The sequence below is a fragment of the Cebidichthys violaceus genome, unplaced genomic scaffold (assembly GCF_023349555.1).
Source record: "Cebidichthys violaceus isolate CVI_PGR_0920_01 unplaced genomic scaffold, fCebVio1.0.p SCAF_17, whole genome shotgun sequence".
NCBI lineage: Eukaryota > Metazoa > Chordata > Actinopteri > Perciformes > Stichaeidae > Cebidichthys > Cebidichthys violaceus.
The window spans coordinates 12,602,085-12,621,454 of NW_027176340.1; the positions used below are offsets into that span (position 1 = coordinate 12,602,085).

Here is a 19,370-nt window from a genome sequence, read left to right on the forward strand (position 1 = left end):
ATAAGTCTAGAATAGGTTTAGCTTAGCACAAAAAACTGTTGATCAAGAACTAACAGCTTTGGAGTCATTGTAAAGTGTTTGTTTTCATTGCATGAGTTAGGCTAGCAGTTTACCTCTGCTCCCAGTCTCTGTCTGGTCTCACTCTCTGCGCGGTCTCACCAACTGGGGTATGAATAACGGTTTGTAAGTCAATCAGTGTGCCATAACAATGCCATTCGTACTTTTTGTCATTTCATTTTAGGCCATGTAGTCTGTACTGACTGCAATGTAAAGGCAGATGTGTGAATATGCTACGCTCAGAGCTAGTGACGTAGTATAAAAGATGAGAAAGATGGACGGGTCAAACAAACACTATGAACCAGGAGACTATGGTTGGTGTCCCAAAGTGCTGCTGAGTTATTTTTAAGTAATGTTAGTTAGTAATGCATTTTACTTAGTTTATGTACTTATTGTAAGTCCAACCATGATGTTCTTTCTAAACCTAACTTTCATGTTAACATGCAAAAAGCCTATAATGTGTGATAATGACACTGGGAATGTCCCTAAGATGTTAAGCCATTTATACGCCTTCCAATGAGATCGGGTTGCTAATACAAAATCTTTGTATTGGACCAACAGAGATTACACTGATAGAGATGTCCCAAAAGGATCCAAAGGGTCGGTATCAGGACCAATCAACGTGTTTTCTAATGGATCGTAACGGAAAAATTAAGCCAAACAAGTCTTTACTACAGGCTACTCTGCTGACTTGTCTAACTCAGCCTGCTAGTGTTGCAGCTCTGCTCTGTAAGCAACGTATTACTGCACAAATATTTCACCATAGACTATGCCAGTGAAAACTAAATGTGTCAATTTGAAAAACTGTTGCGGCACAATGGTGCGAGTGACTCTGAGCTGAGGTTGACAAAATGTTCAAACAAACCACTTTCTTCTCTCTTTTTTTCTCATTAGCAAAGATCAAAACATCAAGTAGCAGCTTCTCGTTAAATGACAATCTCTAAGCCACTGACCCTAAATTCTAATATAATTATCAAGCAAAATAATCAATACTGTTGGTTTGTCTACTGGTTAAACATATCAGATATATGAAGCAAATCCAGTAGCATAAAAATAAAACATTTTAGGCAAATAACTACATATGAATAAAACCTATACAGCACTGAGCATTATCATCCAGGGAGAAAGTCAAATTTCACTAGCAGTTGGATTGACCTCATGTCCACTCTCTATTTTTTCTTTATTCTTCTGAGAAGGATTTGTTTCCCCCCTTCTATAACATAATTAAAAATATATCCTGTCTCCTTTTAATTTGGACTATATTATGTCTTTTATTAATCCTCCTGACTTTAGTCTTAGCTTCCATCTTGATTTGATTTTTTCGGTCATTGCTGATTTGATCTCTGGCAATTCTTTCAATCTCCTTCTCGGCGATAATATCAACTCTTAAGATGACAGAGATTAATGTTGTGGATTAAAGCATCAGACTCTCTTTCTTAAGGAAATGCTGCTGTGGGGGACGGAAGGAGGCCATGGATTATCAAAGATGTATTTTTCTTGCAGTCTGCTGTCACAACCTCCTTGTCCACTCTAAGGGATTGGCTCTTTGTGTGAAATAATGCAAGTAACTGACAATAGTTGAAACTAAATGTATTACCTTTCTATAACAAATCCAAAGGCTTAAGACCTGTTTTTGAGCAAATCTTCCGGAAGGTTTCAGCTGATTTCTCATTCAATCGGTTTCAACCAATTCACAGCAACAACAATGAATGAGGTGACACAGTCTTTCCACGTTTGCCATTCCCCTTTATTTAAATGTTCTTGGCCTTGGTGGGCTCTCCTAGAAGGCAGAAGCATGATGAACCCACCGGTAACGTCACAGATGGAGCAAAAACACTTAGGGGAGTGAATACTGGGGACATGCAGTACTTGCACACAGGGCGACGCACAGCTCTAGGTGTACAGTATAGAAAACAGCTGACAGAGGGAAAGCACGGGCAGACTTCACTTTCCAGCATCCAATTTGAAAATGTGGATTAGCCCCATCGTACATCCAGGAGTGAAGTGCAGGGCACATATAAGAACCGATGGAAAATAAACTATTATTCAACTGATATTTGACTAAAATAGAGCATTTGCTTCAAAATAGAAAATGTGAAAAAAAGGTTGAAAACGATCTGTCAGTGTGATAAAACGGTGTATTGCCTTGCTAATCTACTGTATATCTATTAAAGAAAATAAAGACATGGAAATGTCAGAGGTTTTAGATTGATGTGGAAATCAAAGTACTAACATTTTCAGAAGTGAGACCACACACAGTTAGGGTTTACTCCAACCACTGATAGATTTATATGTAGGCAGTTTGACACAGATTGTTCAGTTAGTAACACATTATCACCTTCTTTGTCAAGGATTCATACAGCTTCCTCACTCTCTAATGGAAGAACTAGTGGCATTTACACAAGTGGTAGTAGAGTAATATGTACAGTCGGAGGCCATAAATGATCTTATTGAAGCCATCAGATGGTATTGTAACCTCGTATTGTATTGTAAAATCCAAAGATCATTTCACATACATACTTTACCCATTTTTCACTTTTTCATAAATGTATGCCTTCACTTGATGTAGTGTGCTCAATTTCACATCTCATGCAAGTCATCTTGATGTACTTACAGGTATGAGCATGTGAGCATTTAGCTCATTGTTTCAAACCGATTTGTTACTTACTTGTGTGATAATTAATCAGATGTTATTGACATAGTTGGGTTCATTACGGTTTGCTCTGCTAAGGATGACCATATCCGGCAGTCAGTCATGCATCCATCTGCCCCACACTTTGGACTAATCAAAGATATTTGCTGTGATATTAGACTTGTTGTTTTATTTTACTGAACTCATGGCCTTAAAACTGAGTGTATTTATCTAAAACAATTTAGGTGAGTCTTCGGTGTCAGGTGTTGGAGGGATGGTAGACTGACTCTGTTGCATCCCGTCAGAGTGTTAGCTGCTGTTGCACTACCTCGATTCTGCATATCAACTTTTGAAGAATCCATGTAATGTAAATCAGAGCGGAAGATCAAGAGCAGTAACAAAGATCGCTTAGTATATTAGGGTTCTGATGCAGCCAGCCGATATCTGCGCCAAGATTTCCTCTTACGCTGGACATTTGCTTACAGTCCCATTAACAGCAACTTAAGACCCTAGACTGGAGTTGGAGTCGAGAGATGACTACAACCAGATAGTTTCACAAGTATTTACAGGCGAGTATTTAACCAATAAAAAGCTGAACCATCATCAGACAGTAGTCTGTGGGTTTGCAGATTGCTTTTTCAGCCAATGCATTCTGCCTCTTTTGCTCTCCACACACTGTTTACCTGCATTCAACCAAAGCCTGCTCATATGTGATTGGTCAACACTACTTGGACTGCAAACGGACTACAAACGGAAATCAGAATGCTTCCAATACCAAGATCTAGTCTTGTGGCCGACAGATTCTTCATTCATCTGCCATAATCTGTTCAGAGATGAACTACTGACACACTGCCAAAGCCTTCTGGGTGAAACTTGCAACTATGCTCCACACATGCTAACACCTAGACCTATTTAGACTGTGTTAGGCTAATTCAAAGAGGTTAATGCTGAGAGATGACCAATCTGTATGATCTCCTCATACGACACCAGGTTGGAGGGCAAAGAATGGGACTTCTCAAAATGACATAAAGCTTCCTTGAGATGTAACTGTTGGCTGAATGATGTTCTCACTTTTGTCACTATTTCACTAAAATGACTCAATTGTTGACGATTAGATTTCATCTGCTGTCCAACAGTTGTTGTGACTGTTAGAGAAACATGGCTGAGATACAGAAAACATTACTGTCACATCATATCACAGCACATCATTCTAAACATTCTGTTTAGCTTTTATGGGGGAGACATGATGCAAACCCATTACCAAAAATAAGTAATATATTCACACCTTTTACAACCAGTGACTTCACATTTTTTAGCATAACACAAAGAAATATATAGCCTCACTCATTTGAGTTGACAACAAAATAGTCAACCATATTGCGTGGGAACATTCTGGGGTAATTTTGGAAATATCTTATGAGTGTTTTAACTGTAAACCACCGGTTTTAGTACCATTTTGATTAATCACGATATGACTTCAACAGTGAAATAATCATCATGCATTTGTTGGCAGACTTCAGACATCTGTATCAATGTGACGATTTTACTTGGAATCGCCTGGATTATTTGAGTGATTCATAAACTATGTGTGTAACAGGAAAGCGTCCGAACTCCCACAATGGATTTTCATGCCTTGAAAAGATCTCCATATGGATGTGATCCCCTGCCTGTCTTTACCATCTTCATTTATTTAACACAAACACATGCTTGCACTCCCGTCACATTTTGGCCTCTTTTGGATATTCTGGAAACTCATTTGTTGATGTTTTAGTTTTAGTGTTGTGATGAGTCTACATGGGGATTCTCTGTTTGTATAGCATGGATAGGACACCCTTGCGTATTGAAAGTGCTAACAGGCACACAATGCATTTCCTTCTTGTATCAATTCAGACAGAAATGTGGAGCAATAGCAGGAGTGAAAAAGTGAAACAGCAGATAATGGAGGGATGAAGTTGAATGTTAGGCCAAACTGTTTTGACCTCTCAGAAAGGCTGCATGGGTTCTCAGGCAGTATACCGCTTCAACATTCTTGTAGCTTTCAGGGCCTTTGATCTAGTTATCGTCATCTTCATCACTGTCCCTCATGGAAATGCCTTGCATCCCTCCTTCCCTCACTGAGGCTGTGGCTTCTTCCAACGTCAGACGGTTTCTCACCGTCTCATACATCTTACTGTTCAACGTAGAGTCCAGAACCCCTTGAAGGCGGAAGTCACGGTACTTTTTCTATCACAAACAAACAAAACAGTTAGAGGGATTTAGGTTCACTGCATTGGTCTCAAAAGGGTATTAGTCTCTATTTCATCTGGGCTGCCTCATCTCCGGACTGTGAGAGTCAACCTATCCTCATACAATAGAGCAGAGGTCTTCAACGTTTTTCAGGCCAAGGACCCCCAAACTGATAGAGAGATGGAGCAGGGACCCCCTATATATTGTATAAAAGTGTGTTTTATATTAAACTGGGCCTAGTGCCATGTATAAACATACCTTGTTATTGTGCATTCAATACTAAGCTATTCAAATAATACACAGGTTCATATATTCACGTTTTTATTTTAAACAGTGAGTAGGGTGGCCGTGCCACTGCCATTTAGAAACATACCTTGTATGATAATCATGCATACAAGCTATTCAAATTGACGTTTTTATTTTAAACATAAATGTGGAAACGAAAATGAGTGATGGCCTATTAGTATCACTGCCATGCATAAACATACCTGTTATCTTGCATACAATACTGAACAATTAAAATAATGGACAGATTCATGTTTGAAAAAAAAGAAGAAGAAAAAAAAAGGTCTTATCAACCAAAAACTTTGCGGACCCCCTGCAGTACCTCCACGGACCCCCTTTTTAAGACCTCTGCAATAGAGTATAAAAAGGAGTCCCTTTTTGTGTTTTCCTACCAGCAACACATGTCGATTTCCACTCGTTTCAGGCATATGGTCTTTTCAAAATAAACTCCTGTCTTCACAGGATAAAGCTTGATTAGGCAACAAAACTACTTAATTAGGTTGATAGGAAACATAATTTGTTTTCACACGGTGAACGAACAGTGTTCTCCTGGATGAATGATCACTGTTTGTTGTCATCTTTACTTTATGGAGAGTTTTGATGTCAGTGATGACAGTCAATCACAGGACAGATAATAAAGTGAGCAGGACAGTGGCTCAGTGGTTAGCTTTGTGGACTCTTTGCGATGAGGTCCTGGGTTTGAAAAATGAATGATTAAATGGTTTGAGACCAGAATGCTGGGTCTCAAAAATATATATTTTTGCACGCTACAAGTTCAGTCTGAGTGTGCTCATGTTTGTGGATGGGCGGTCACTGAGGGATCCTACTTTTATTATAGGACACCTTTATGAAGGAGAACAATAATGTGAACCTCTCAGTGCTTCATTACAATATATTACATTATATTGGATAAGTATTACTGATCCATTCATTCAGACCCAGTTTTTTTAGGTTTCTGTTGGGTAGTCTATCTATATCAATACATTTTTATTTCTATGTATACAATCTGTAAAGTAGCTATGGCTGTCAAATAAATGTAGTGGAGTTAAAAGGACAATATTTCACGACCAGAAAGGCCAACTAAAAAGAGTGTAACAAGTGCACCTGACAAAAACACCACACTGTGTGTGAATAGAGGAGGCATATCCATTTTAACAGCAATGGAAGCAGCAGTGAGATGTTATAATCTACCAGAGTTATAAAAGAGTCAGTCAGTCATGTTATTGATTCTTGAGAATATTCATATGACAATGCATTTCGCTTGCATTTAGACATGTGGTTTAGAAATATAAAAGGCAGCCGTTCTCACCTTCACAACCCTGATGAGAATCTTCAGCTGATAAAGGTGGAGCTGCAGGTCCATTCGATCTGTCAACCATGTTCCTAGAAGGTTCATAGTGCTGGTGTACCATTGCTGTAGACACACAAGAACACAGTGCATACCATCATCTGATACTCCATGAAAGAAATGCACTCAAAATGTGCTAACCTAAGAAGACACATGAATATTTCAACACTCAACACAATAAATCTATCACCTTGAAATTGTTATCTGTAATCCGTCGTCTTTGCTCATGAAGCATGTGATGTTATCCACACAGCGTATCATTATGACAGAGCTTCCTTGTGGATCGCTGAGGGAGAGGCCAGAGGGACAAAGCTGACAAACAAATCCTCAGCAGAACCCTGTCTCTAATCTGAAGATGGCGGACAGGCACTTCTCTATAGCAGGGAGTTCTTTTGCTGCAGTTCAGCGACGCCCCTACACAGTCTTGCCTTGAAAGTTTGGAAACAGTTTCTACTCTTCTCATGTGAGGACAAATCAGACACAACTGTAGGCTCAGGATTTATTTAAGTGTGGAGCGTGGACCCACTGAAGATCCAGAAGGCAATGAGGCTTCAATTAATGGGAAATAAGGCTTATGATGCTCTTGGCGCACAGCACCATGTTATGTCATTGGCACTCGTCAAAGTTAATGATGCAAATGTTTTAGGTGTCAGTTTAGCAGTATGTTCCAAGCCGTTTTCCCTCTGAGTATTCCAATCTCTCTTAATGTGTGTTTCTGGGCTGTTTTAATGACAGAAAGGTCAGTGATTCTGGAAAAGAGGGCTGGAGTACACAACATGTATTCTGGTAACAGCGTAGGAAACTGGGTTGGGTCCAACAGTGTCCCCAACAAGACTGGCCTTACTAAGACAGAAGAATGGTACTGTAGTATAATGCTGTGAAATAAGTAATCTTCTTTAATAATGTTTGTGTTTTCAGTACACGAAGTGAACAGACAAGTCTACATGTCAAAACATTGCAGTACTATATCTGCACTTTTTCACATGTCTGCTACATTTCAGCTCATTTTCACTGAGGGATAGCCAACATCAATAACTTCATAAACCAAAAGTGTCTATTTGCAGTATTCTTTTGTATTTGGTTGTATTCTTTCTATTTGCAGTGATTCGGTATTTGGTTGTGTTTTCTGTATTTACAGTTTGTTTCTGTATTTAGTTGTATTTTCTCTATTTAAAGTGTTTCTGTATTCAGGTGTGTTTTCTGTATTTACAGCTATGCGTTGTACATTTTTTAAAGATGTCTGTGGTCTATTTGCATGTGTTTTTGTATTTGACAGTATGCTTAGCGCTCACGGCCACTATTTAGTGCTGAGTTTCTGTACTTGTCTGTTTTCGTGCTTTGTGATGTCATGACCACAAGTCATTCAGTACTCATGAGGCACTGAGGTACCATAGCCAGCCCTGGTCCTGATACACTTACACAGGTGTTACAAGCCTCAACTTTGATATTGTCCCACTGCTTTATTTAGACGAGCACTCTAAACAGTGAGCTCTGCAAGGCACAGCAAGCTCAGAGCACGGAGCCATGCAGAAACAGAGCCAAAAGGGTACAGATGTTTCTCTGTGGGCCCTGACTGTTGCCAGTCTAATTGATGGATAATGATGAGCAGGGCTGATACTAATAGAAGCCGACTGACTTTCAACAGTCAGGGTCACAGCAGAAAGGATAGGGGGCTGGAGAAGAATGGGAAGAGAAAAAAAGAGGAAGAGGGTAGCAGTGTCTGTGTGTTTGAGAGGAACGTGATGCTCAGGGGTCAATTGTACAAGATTGATTTTTATCCTTGAAAGCAAACAACTTTTTATCATAATGATTGAATACAAGCTCTATTGTCCATCATATCTGACAAATTAAAAAGTTAAAGGTCTATTCTGCTTATCAGTTAAAGGGTTTTACAAGTAGAGAAATGTTTCAGAAATACCAGAATAATAAGCAGCCTCAATCCACAAAATAAATGTGGTAGCTTCAGAAATAATGACAAAGTCACGCTGAAGCCTTGCACTCAATCTGATGATGTCATTGAATTGACACAGATTGTATTGGTCAAAGGCTAATTTTTAACTACAACATTTTGTGCAAATATGCTGCATGTTCAGACTGTAAATGCTAGACTTAGGATGCTTTCACACCTAACTTGTTTGGTTCTGCATCTCGGTTAGTACTGTCCATTTGGACTGGTGTGAAAGGTCTCAATCAAACCAAGTGGGCCAAGCAACTGAACCACGACTGCTTGAAAAGGTGGGTCTCGGCCCGCTTCCAAGTGAGGTCTGGTGCAGTTAATTTGTGTTGTAAAGCAAACCAACCCCAGTATTTTATGATAGCAGAAATGTGATTTTAGCCTGAATTCAAAACTGTAACTACTCATAAATCCTTCTGCTGATTATATAATGTGTTCAGGAAGTGATCTTATAATTAATTTCCTTAGTCCATGTTTATAACCTATTTATGCAAATCAACACGTATCGACGTCAGAACATATTTGTTCCCTGATTGGTCTAAAGCTGTTAAAACTGCTGTGCTTGCATCCAACTCAACTGTGTACTTTGTCAGTTCATTACGTCTATTAAAAAGTGTGTGACAGCGATCCCACAGTATCAAGCCCTGAATCACTACAAGACGCCTCCTTTCCATCCTGTAATTAAATGAATAATGCTTATAATTAGTTTTTTCTTCGTGAGCTCTTTGTGGCACAAGAGAACATGAAAATACACATCAGAAGCACTAAAAGTGCTGCATAAACTAAAATTCCCCCACGTGTGTCCTGATGATGTAGCATGGCAATCCCCCAAACTGTCCAAGCAACAAGTTACCCGTCAGTCTGCATAACGTCATGTTTACTCCTCTTGATTCGATTGCAAAAAGTCTGTTTTAACAGGTCCGGGACCAGAGCTATAGATCCCTATCTACAGGTGTGAAAGTGTTTTGAAGAGACATAATAACATCAGAGTGAGAGCTTTTAGAGCACTAAAGATTAACTTTTGGAACATTTTTGGCATTACTTAGCTTACTTACTATCTGCACTAACAATGAATCATCATAGTGTAAAAAGAATATTTTTTATGTCCAATTTTGAATTGCCAGACTAAAACACAAAAGACCAAAACCTGCTCAGCGGGACACCGCGATCAGACCTGCTGAGGCCACAAGAAGAGGAGAGCAGGTCTACATATAGGTCCAGCTCAGTCAGTGGAACATGGGTGAAGGAGAGAAGATGGCTGTGCCGAGGCAGTGCTGGGGTGAATCAGTGAGGCGACCTGGTGCCAGCAGCTTCCTATCTGTCGCTGTGTGCCTGTGAAGGCTTCGGCGTGGCAGCAGGCCTGTGATCTCGCCCCGAGCACAACCCCCCGCCGAGAGGCCAGGCCTGGAGTGACTGATCCACTGACTGGCTGCTCTCCCTCTTCCCATCATCCACTCCTCCCTCACGTCTCCTTTTCTTTAGACTTTGTACCGTGCCACACAGCTCCCATCTGCGGCCATTTTTGCGGCAGCCATTTTGTGTCCTGTTCTGCTTTACTCCTCTTCGTTTTATGTAAAAAAGAGGCTTTGACAGCTATGTCACAAGTCTTCTTGCTGCCATGACTGGCATTTTGGAGGTCTGTCAGGGACATCTTGTGTACACATAATGCCTGCGATTTTCATCAACTTTAAGATCTTTTTAATGCCAATTTGAATGCAATACCAGTTTCCTCATGAAAAAAAAGAAAGTGGCTGTTGATCCATCAGAAGATCTACATGACTAGTTAAAATTGTCACCCGGAGAAAAAAGACACAAAAGACATGAAGCATTCCCTGTGTTCATGACATCTTTCCTCATTTCAGTCTAGAATAGAGCGGGTCTTATGTACTATAGATTGTAAAGCCTTTTAACACAAAGTATATAAATACAAATAAATAAACTTTTTTTCAAGAGTAATTAGCTGATTATGGTTATGTTATGAATTGGAATAATTACTACACATTTGCTTCACAGAACCCAGAATTTCCAGTTTCACTTGTCTTGAAAAGGAGAATCATCAAAATAGAATAGCTGCAGTCCCATTCAGTAATTAAATTGAGACACTGTCCCAGTTAACTTGTCTCCAACAAGTCCACAAAATAGAAACATTGGTCAGTGATTTCTCTTACAACCCATTTGAGAATTTTCTTCAGTTAAGGCCAATTACAGGGCGCTTTCACAAGCCGACATTTAGTCCATTTTAATCTAACTCTGATGCGGTTCAACCCCTGGTGTGGTTTATTTGGGCATTTGTGAACGCAGTAATCGTACTGAGCATAACAACCGGTCCAAGACTGCTTGCGAGTGGTGGCCTTGGACCGTTTCCAAATGAACCAAAATGCAGGGTACCTGCATGGCATTTGTTGAGATGGACACAGGTAAATGTAGGTTAAGGTGTTAACATAAGTTGGAAAGGACTGACTTTGGACTTGACAGCAGAAGTCTGATGTTTGCTTGACATCTGGGCTGAAAACAACATACAGAATATGCTAAATAAAGTCAAGTCCTTCACCTACATTCCCCCGGGTTCCTAAGTCCCTCCATGTACAGCTTCTTATCACCCTCTATGTACCAATGTACATTTATAACAAATACCACACATATTACAAGGTAATCAGCGTTGCATACGTGTCTCACCAAAATACCCCAAAAAGCAAAAAAAAATTATTTAAATTATTTTTTTAGAGTTTTTAAAGTGTTTGTAATATGTATAATAAGCATATCATTTAGTTATCGCTACTGATAATTTAACAAACATAAAAATATGATGTAGATAGGTTTGCAGTTTTTTTCAAGGTGTACATTTCAGATTGCATCTATTACACACATGAAAATAACTCACGTTTTCTGCTGAGGTGATGTAAGTTCCTTGTCTTACCACCAGCTGCATCAACAGTGGCTCCAAACTTGCAAAACGTCAGATTTTTTAAAACCAAAACACTTCCAAACAGCAGACACAGCTCCTCTCTTGGGCACAGACTCTATTGGTGCATCTCCGGTCTCTCTTTGTTCCTCCTGCATCGCTCTTTTCTGTCCTTTAAGTAACGCAACGGAGCCTCTCCCAGCAGTTAGCAGACTGTTGTGCTAACGGCTAGCTACCGAACTGTACCCAGCATGCTGTTCGGCGGTAACATTTTATAAATGTACAATTATTAGTGTTACAAATTGTTTATGTGACAAAAAGTGTTTGTGCCGTGGTGTTACCCTGTTAAAGAGTGTTAGTTGTGGATTATTAATTGTTGTGTTATAAAGTTATAACCATAATTTAGGAGTCCCTCTCACTACATAAGTAGCTCCAACTCTTCGCGGCAAACAATATATTTTGCTTTCCTTTTGAAGAGTGACAGCAGTTGTTTCGGCTATACCAGTATGACGGTATATGAAAAATTCATATCATACGGGAAATTAAAACCGGTATATCGGTTGAACTGGTATACCGCCCAGTCCTAATTATTTTACATCTGTTCCCCTGTATAAGTTATGTTTTCTTATTTCTTGCAGTATTTGTCTCATTTCATTTTTGCACTTTCCGGTTGTCTCTAGTTTCAGAGTCTTCACTTTCTGCCTTTGTGTATTTCCTGCCTGTGTGATTACTGCCCCGCCTTGATTGTGTATGTAGTCTGTGTGCTCCCCTATGTCTGGGCCAGTTCATCTATTTTCCTTGTGGTTAGCGTTCCAGCATTTCTTATTACTGTCCCAGTTTTAGTCTCTAGCTTTTGACCTGTTTTGGGATTTTTCGACTTTGACTCAGCCATGTGATTTTGTACTTTCGTCTTATCCTGACTGATCACCTGTGCACCAAACCCTGCTACAGTAAAGTGTTTTTAACTTACTACTCACCTTTCTCCTGAGTCTGCTTTTGAGTTATTTTGCCCTTTGGTTCAGTACTGATAGATCCTTGCATAGAAGCGGCAACTCTCCAGCCACAAGAGATAACTTTGCTCCTTCAGACTAGCCAAACAGACTATGGCTTGTGAAATAGTCCTAAAACTATGAAATGTGGCCATTGGCAAAGAGACCCAACATGACTGTTGATAGCATGCAGGATGCAAACAATGCTCATCGACTTTTTAATACCAACCATCTTACCCATGGTCTGGTTGGTTCCCTTAGTGAGTCACCTTTAACACTGCTTTAGAACAGTGGTTGAACTATTGACTGAAACTATTTTTGAAATCCAGTTCAACACAGCTCCCAGCCAATTAGAAAACCACCTTTTCAACTGCCATGGTATTAACTGTCTTGTCTATATTACATTAAAATCAATCAGAAATTCATGATAAAATGGTCCTGAAAAGCCCAGCGATTAATCACATAAATTGAATTATGTTACAAGACCACATTATCTGATGTAAACAAGGGTGATTATCCAATCCATGAATACAAAGCTGATACTTGCGGAGAGCATTATTCTCAAGTTGTCATGGAGAGAGTCATCTTCTTCGGAAAGTAATCACAGAGACGCTTCCATGCAGATGGGGCTACGTGCTTGACATTGCATGCACAATCAGGTACACAGCTGTTCATTTTCCCAGCTGTTTCAACTGGCCCTGCGTCATAGATTATGTGATGCATCAGCCCTGCTTTGAATCTTAAGGATCCCCAAAAGTCTCCCTATGGCTTCCCTTTATAAAGAAAAGGAGGGGCTGCTGGTTCCACAAGGGCTCTTCCCTTTTCTGTATTCTTTTTTCACGTTTCTTTATTTATTATGCTCAATGTTGCCTTACATGGAAACATGGGACTGTCCTGGATAATGTTACAAGCCCATAGCTTTATGCCATCACCACCGGTTTCAATTATTTCAACTTCTGAGAAATCCTGTTCTGTCCACCATTGGTATGGCGGATGCATCTAAATACTACAATACCCATGAGCCTCGGCTTCTGTTGTCATGAAGAAAAAGCCAGTCAGAGGTGGTAATCAGAGTTGTTGAAAAATGTAAAATGTGTTTCACTTGAAAACAAAACACAATGTCATAATGACTGAAAATATACCCAGAAATTAAGATTGTATATCTTTAACTACCACCTGCCATTAGCTGCAAACTTGACAGCATTCTAAGCCCTGTACACCGATCTGTACTTTCAACCTGTTATAAAGGAACAAATATTTTCCAATGCAGTTGTTAAACTGATGAGTCAACTGAGTTTTGTAGCAATCAAATCCGTAGAAGTGCTCCAACTGTGAGTCACTTAACATCAAATTTGGGATAAAGTTTAAATTAAAGCATGTATCCTGACTTTTAAGGTTGTTTTTTGCCAAAAATTAACTAGTTTGAATGATAAGTGGTTTGACTACATCTGAAGGCAAACAGGTTTGCAAGTGTTCCAAACATTCAAATGTGGGAGGAGCCATTCCTCAAAGGCATTCAGAGAGTTGCCTGTATTTGTAGATACAACAAAGTGACGAAAGCAGTTGAGTGAAGAATGACAAAAGAGACCTTGAGAGTTCAAACCCTGCCGACGTTCTCTACCTTCCACACACCTGGCCAATTGCTGCTCACGTGTGTACTTATTGGATTGTCCGTTTTTAGAAAGTTACATACATTTGCGGACACAGCTTTCACAATACCCATTACTGTCCACAAACCTTCATCTGGAAATATCATTTTCTTTTCCTAAACCTTTTTCACAATTTTTTGTTTTCTTGTCTTCGCCTTTCTTCTGGAACAATTCACTGCATAAACATACTCTCACGTTGTTGTCTTAACAATCAATCCGTCACTTAAACATCTAGCTTTTATCATTCCTTTTCCTGAACTTTCTTTTTCAATCAGTGAGGCTGGTGGTTTCTTTTTGCCTGACTTTATCCCTCCTGCCTTCCAAATGGTATTCTTTTTACATCATTTCTGGTCTTTTCACCTTCTCTGACACACAACTATCAAGCTCTTCGAATCAACTCTATCTACTTCAAGAAAGCCACAGTTTCACTTTAACGTCCTTCAGGGCGGGATAAAGACGTGGTGTCCACATGTTGACGTTTGTTGAGCTTGTCAAATGAACAGTGATGGTCCCTCTTACTTTGTTCCTCTTGGCAGGGACTAACAAAAGAAAATCATCAGAACAGTCAAATTCACCCAGGCTCTCTTTTTTAGGGCTGCATGGGGATCAGCAGGGGGCTAGCGCTTGTTGACAGCCAAAACAAGCGTAATATGGCTCTGAATACATAATGCCATAACTCGACAGGGATCAAATCTGTGACATTCTAACGAGTTCCATCTGAAGGAAATGCTTCCTTTCCTTCAACGGGGTTATCTGTGTGTGTGCATTTGTGTGTTTTGTCACCTCACGACATGCTGATGAACCCCTACCTATACACAGGCGACATGCACGCCCCGCACAACACAACACACACACTCCCACATACACACATATGCATCTGCCAGTCCATCCCCCCTTCGAGCGAGAGTTGGGAGACGGAGCGACCTCCTGCCCCTATCTGACACCAACCCACCCATCCTACCGAAACCCCCCCCCACACCGCCACACACACACACACACACACACATAAACCTCGCCTCAGAGCCAGTGTTCACACCCAAGTCTTCACATGGTGCTTGGCGAGGGGGGGGGGGGCTGCCACCAGCAGGATGTGATGCAAAAAATGGCACACCTCTCCTTCTTCCCCTCCCCATCCACCTACTCACCTCTTTCATGACCCTTTTGCATATATTTGCTGTGTAGTGTAATGAGAGGGAACTGGCCTTTTTAGATTAGAAGGGCAAACAACAACGCTTCAAGTTTCACAGGAGCGGTTGCCATGTCAGCAGACAACTTTCACGTCACTCTGCTGAGGAAAATGACGAGCAGAAACGAGCATCAGAATGGATACATTAACCTTTTATAAACTAATGTCCCTTTTTGACATTTTGTTCCAGGTACTACGAAACCACAGGAACCAAGGTCAGAACCAATAGTCTGTGTTAGTATTTTTACTGAATACAAAAAAAATCACAGCCAAGATTGAGGCCAAGTTGTTACCCAGAAGGAAACCACAATACAACCACAATGGAACTATTTGCACATTTCTCTTTTTCACTCACTTTGTTTGCTCATTCATCACTCACTAATTCTCTCGACTGAGATAAGTATATTTTTGAATGGCAGCTTCTTACTATGATGCATAGTTGTTCACTTTGACATATCTGTTGTGTTCTAGTCACAGTTCAACTAATATTTGCTGGCACATATATCTTATCATTTTGTACTGAACAATAAACTATGAAACTGGACTGAATTCAGCACTGCAGAGCTCTAAAGATGATGCTAACTGATGGCTACTCTGTGGTTACTTATTATCATATTTTGTTTTTAAGGCATTAGGGAGCCAGGACAGATGTATTTCAATGCATTTGAAGGTACAACTGTACTTTAAAATGTATATGACAATAAACTTGTAAAGTAAAGATGGTATAATCTTATATATCTATCCCAAACCAGACCTTGTATAAGGTGGGTGGTGGTGGCGGTTGTCTTAAAATCAGGTTCATCTTGTACTTGGACTAACACTGTACTTACTAGCAGATTGGTGCTCTGTCAACATTATTATATAATGTACTCTTCAAATAGAAAGCATGTGGACTCTGCCATTTTTACAAAAGTGTCGGCATGTGTTGTAACCCTGCACACACAAAATGGTCTGGAATTTTTTTTTAATACCACAACAGTGCAACATTTATAACGCTCCTCAACATAAATATTAACTAAACATTACCTTCCTACAGCTGACAGGACCTGTCTAATAAAATCGGGCTCACTTCAGTGCTACAAACCAAATGTTTGGCAAACATCAACATAATTTACTTATTTCGCAGCCTTGTCACAAAATCCTAACACGTTGCATATCAATTCTGCAAAATACGACAAATTCACGGAGGAATCATCTATTTTTTCAAAAGCATTTAAATAAATCACATATGGAATTGGAGTAAATTTAAATAAATCTGTGGAGGGTGAGTGGACAAATTAATGGAATGGCAACCATAAGAAATATGCTCAGGTCCAAAACAAGCGCCCTTCAGTAGTTACACAAAAATCAGAGGAGAGGGGAGAAGTTTAAGTGTGCAGAATCAGCTTGAAAGCAAGGAGAGGGCAAAAATACACAGCCATGAGCAGGAGCAGGGTATATCGGAGAGTGAGAGCAAAGTTTTAAAAGGGTTTATTAAAAATGTGATATTAATAAAGTCAGACTTTGCTCTTGGTTAAAGGACAAAATTGTCATTAAAGTGTGTGAAAGGGGCTAATAAGGCATGCACGCACACACACACAAATCCCCAAAAAAGCCAACTGATTTGTTAGGTCAGAGGCCCTCTTTTGTGGGGCCGCTCAGGAGCCTTTGTGCTGCTGAGAGCCAGGAATGTTGGAGCTGAGGAGGAGCTTCACCACAGGAGGTACACGGGGATTACAAGCAACCTGGGACTCTGCCTCTTTCTGCCTCTGCTGCTGCTCCTGTGTGTGTGTGTGTGTGTGTGTGTGTGTGTGTGTGTGTGTGTGTGTGTGTGTGTGTATGTGTGTGCGTGTGCTTTTAAAAGTTACTGTAGGGCTGAGTAAGAAACCATCATACTCAGTGGATAATGTCAGGAGAGTATTGCAAACTGCACTGGAAGTTGGCATTGAATGGTCAGTCTTGTTTACATACACACTGATTTAAATTATAATTGTGTTAGTTCCGTTGTGTATTTTAAGTCAGTAAAAGTCTTTACAAATTGGAATCCTAGGTTGATGATACCTTGGTTATGTAGTTCACTAAAATACCTTCCACAAAGTAAAGTAGCATTGGCTACCCCTATAGTATGCTAGTGACTTTTACTGTAGTCTGAATTCACATGATGATACAGCATTCTGTATGAAAGGTACGGGGGAAGAACAGGGGGACAGAGGTGTTCCGTTGTGAATCAGCAGTGGAAGTAGTCACAGAGCCGAGCCAACATCCGTGTGAAAAGAACGGTGACGTTTTGATGATGTGTTATTTGTGCACCTCCGGGATATTATTCAAAATCTCTAGCAGCAGTAGCTGCAAGCTAACCTACAGCAAACAAGAATGGCAGCAAATTTGGAGACATTGGAAAGAAAATGAGGTCTGGCAGATCTTTACCTTCTGAGCAGAGGGCGAGATCAACCGGCACATAACAGGGACATTATGTACGGATGCAAGTCGCTGCCCAACGCATTTGTCAAATGTGACACTAGATGTTGTTGCGTTAAACTAAACATCACACCATTTTTTTTTTGCTCCTGTGATGCTACCTTAAGTCACACCCTAGGCGGCATTATTGGGCCGCCGCTGTTTGGTTCAGCCTGTGTAATGGCGGATCTTCTTCATGTCAGTATTGTAGAATTTCTGTGTGAAAGGGGCTTGTGAGGAATCAGCCAAGATTGAAGTTATGCCCTCAATGATGAGGATATACATGTTCACACTATTTAACTAGGGATGGATGTTGAACATCAATACTGTTCGAGTACCAACAGAATGTCCATCACATCGGAAATAGTATCAAAAAGTTTCAAGTACTGAATGCTTGGAAAGAAACTTACTTACTACTACCTCATTTTAACATCAAAACAAAGACAATATTGATTTTTCAAATTAACATATACAACACAAAAGCACCTAAAACCCCATTCGGATAGGATAAACATTACAAGGGGAGGTGGAGAATGAAATATTCACTGTGTAATTTAACTCATCGTTCTGGATGGAATCTTAACTATGGTGAAATTACATATGATATAAGGTCTGTAATATGTCATAAGACATACATATTCAGTGTGAGTTTTATTTAACGTAAACATAATCCAGGGATAGTTGTCCAGACATCTATGGTACATTACGAACAAGAACTGCTAATAGGTATTTCTGCATACTTTTAAATTGCCAAAATGCAAACAATAAAGGCTAAAAACTGAGCTCAAGAGAATAATATCTACCTGTAGCTGACATCGCAACAGCACGTCTTCTTTACAGAGATTTGCTTTCCTGATGACTTAGGTTCCCATATAGGCCCATACAGTATGTTGTTGGGAGCTTGTTTCCATTCTATCGGATAAGCATTATACTACTTCAACAAAAATAGAGGGACAAGGAGCTCTTAACATGGAAAAGATCCACTTTAAAGTACAAGGAAGTTACTCTGGATGGGAATTAAAACAGTGGCTGTGTTCATCCCTGGGATAGGGCTGAAAAATGGCCCAGCGGAAGACTTATCCTGCTATTTCATCTTAAAGCTCGGGAAGGTTGAAATTGTCATTACATGTCAGGGTTGCCAACTTGTCAACTTTCTCTCTAGCGACTTTTAGAGCTAGTGCTGCTAGCTTGGTGGAAAAGAGTTGGCTCCTTATTAAAATATTGCATTCATTACCAACCCTAGTTTCAATGGCTGTTAGAAAACGATGAAACCTTCTGTGATCTCTTATTAAGTGTTTTAATGAGAAAGTATAAAACGGTGATTCAGCTGCTAGAAGTGCAACCTGCAAACCAAGGCTAACACTGATTGCAGTAGCCTCGATGAGGTTGTCTAACAACAGAAACATATCTAACTTATATATTGTCATGGCCTATATTGACATACAAAAGAAACTCTCACAGACTGCACTGATAAACTGTCCGTCCATGCCTGCTAAATGTTGACGAACTGATATGTCATCATTTTAGTGAAGCTGGCTTTACTCTGGCTATAATATCATTAAATGTTCCAAGACAAACACCCTGTGGAGTGTCATCCTTTTAGAGTGTGGGCTATTACACAACTGCTGCTGTTCAGCCTTTTAACACAACGATGTGGTTATTTTTATTGCTACCATCAATCCAAGCAGACTTTTGCTTCACAATAG

The 19,370-nt window shown here is 39.9% G+C and overlaps 1 protein-coding gene across 5 annotated transcripts in view; it reads right to left on the minus strand.

The window, feature by feature from the left end:
* Nucleotides 1-1,790: 1,790 nt before the first annotated feature.
* cadpsa (Ca2+-dependent activator protein for secretion a) overlaps nucleotides 1,791-19,370 on the minus strand; it is a 206,380-nt gene continuing 188,800 nt past the window's right edge. For all 5 annotated transcript variants that reach the window (XM_068712610.1, XM_068712609.1, XM_068712608.1 and 2 more), the window contains 2 exons: nucleotides 6,510-6,614; nucleotides 1,791-4,912 (listed from right to left, as the gene is read on the minus strand). In XM_068712610.1, the coding sequence (XP_068568711.1) occupies nucleotides 4,742-4,912; nucleotides 6,510-6,614 (276 nt within the window). In that variant the 3' untranslated portion in view covers nucleotides 1,791-4,741. The remainder of the gene's footprint in view (nucleotides 4,913-6,509; nucleotides 6,615-19,370) is intronic.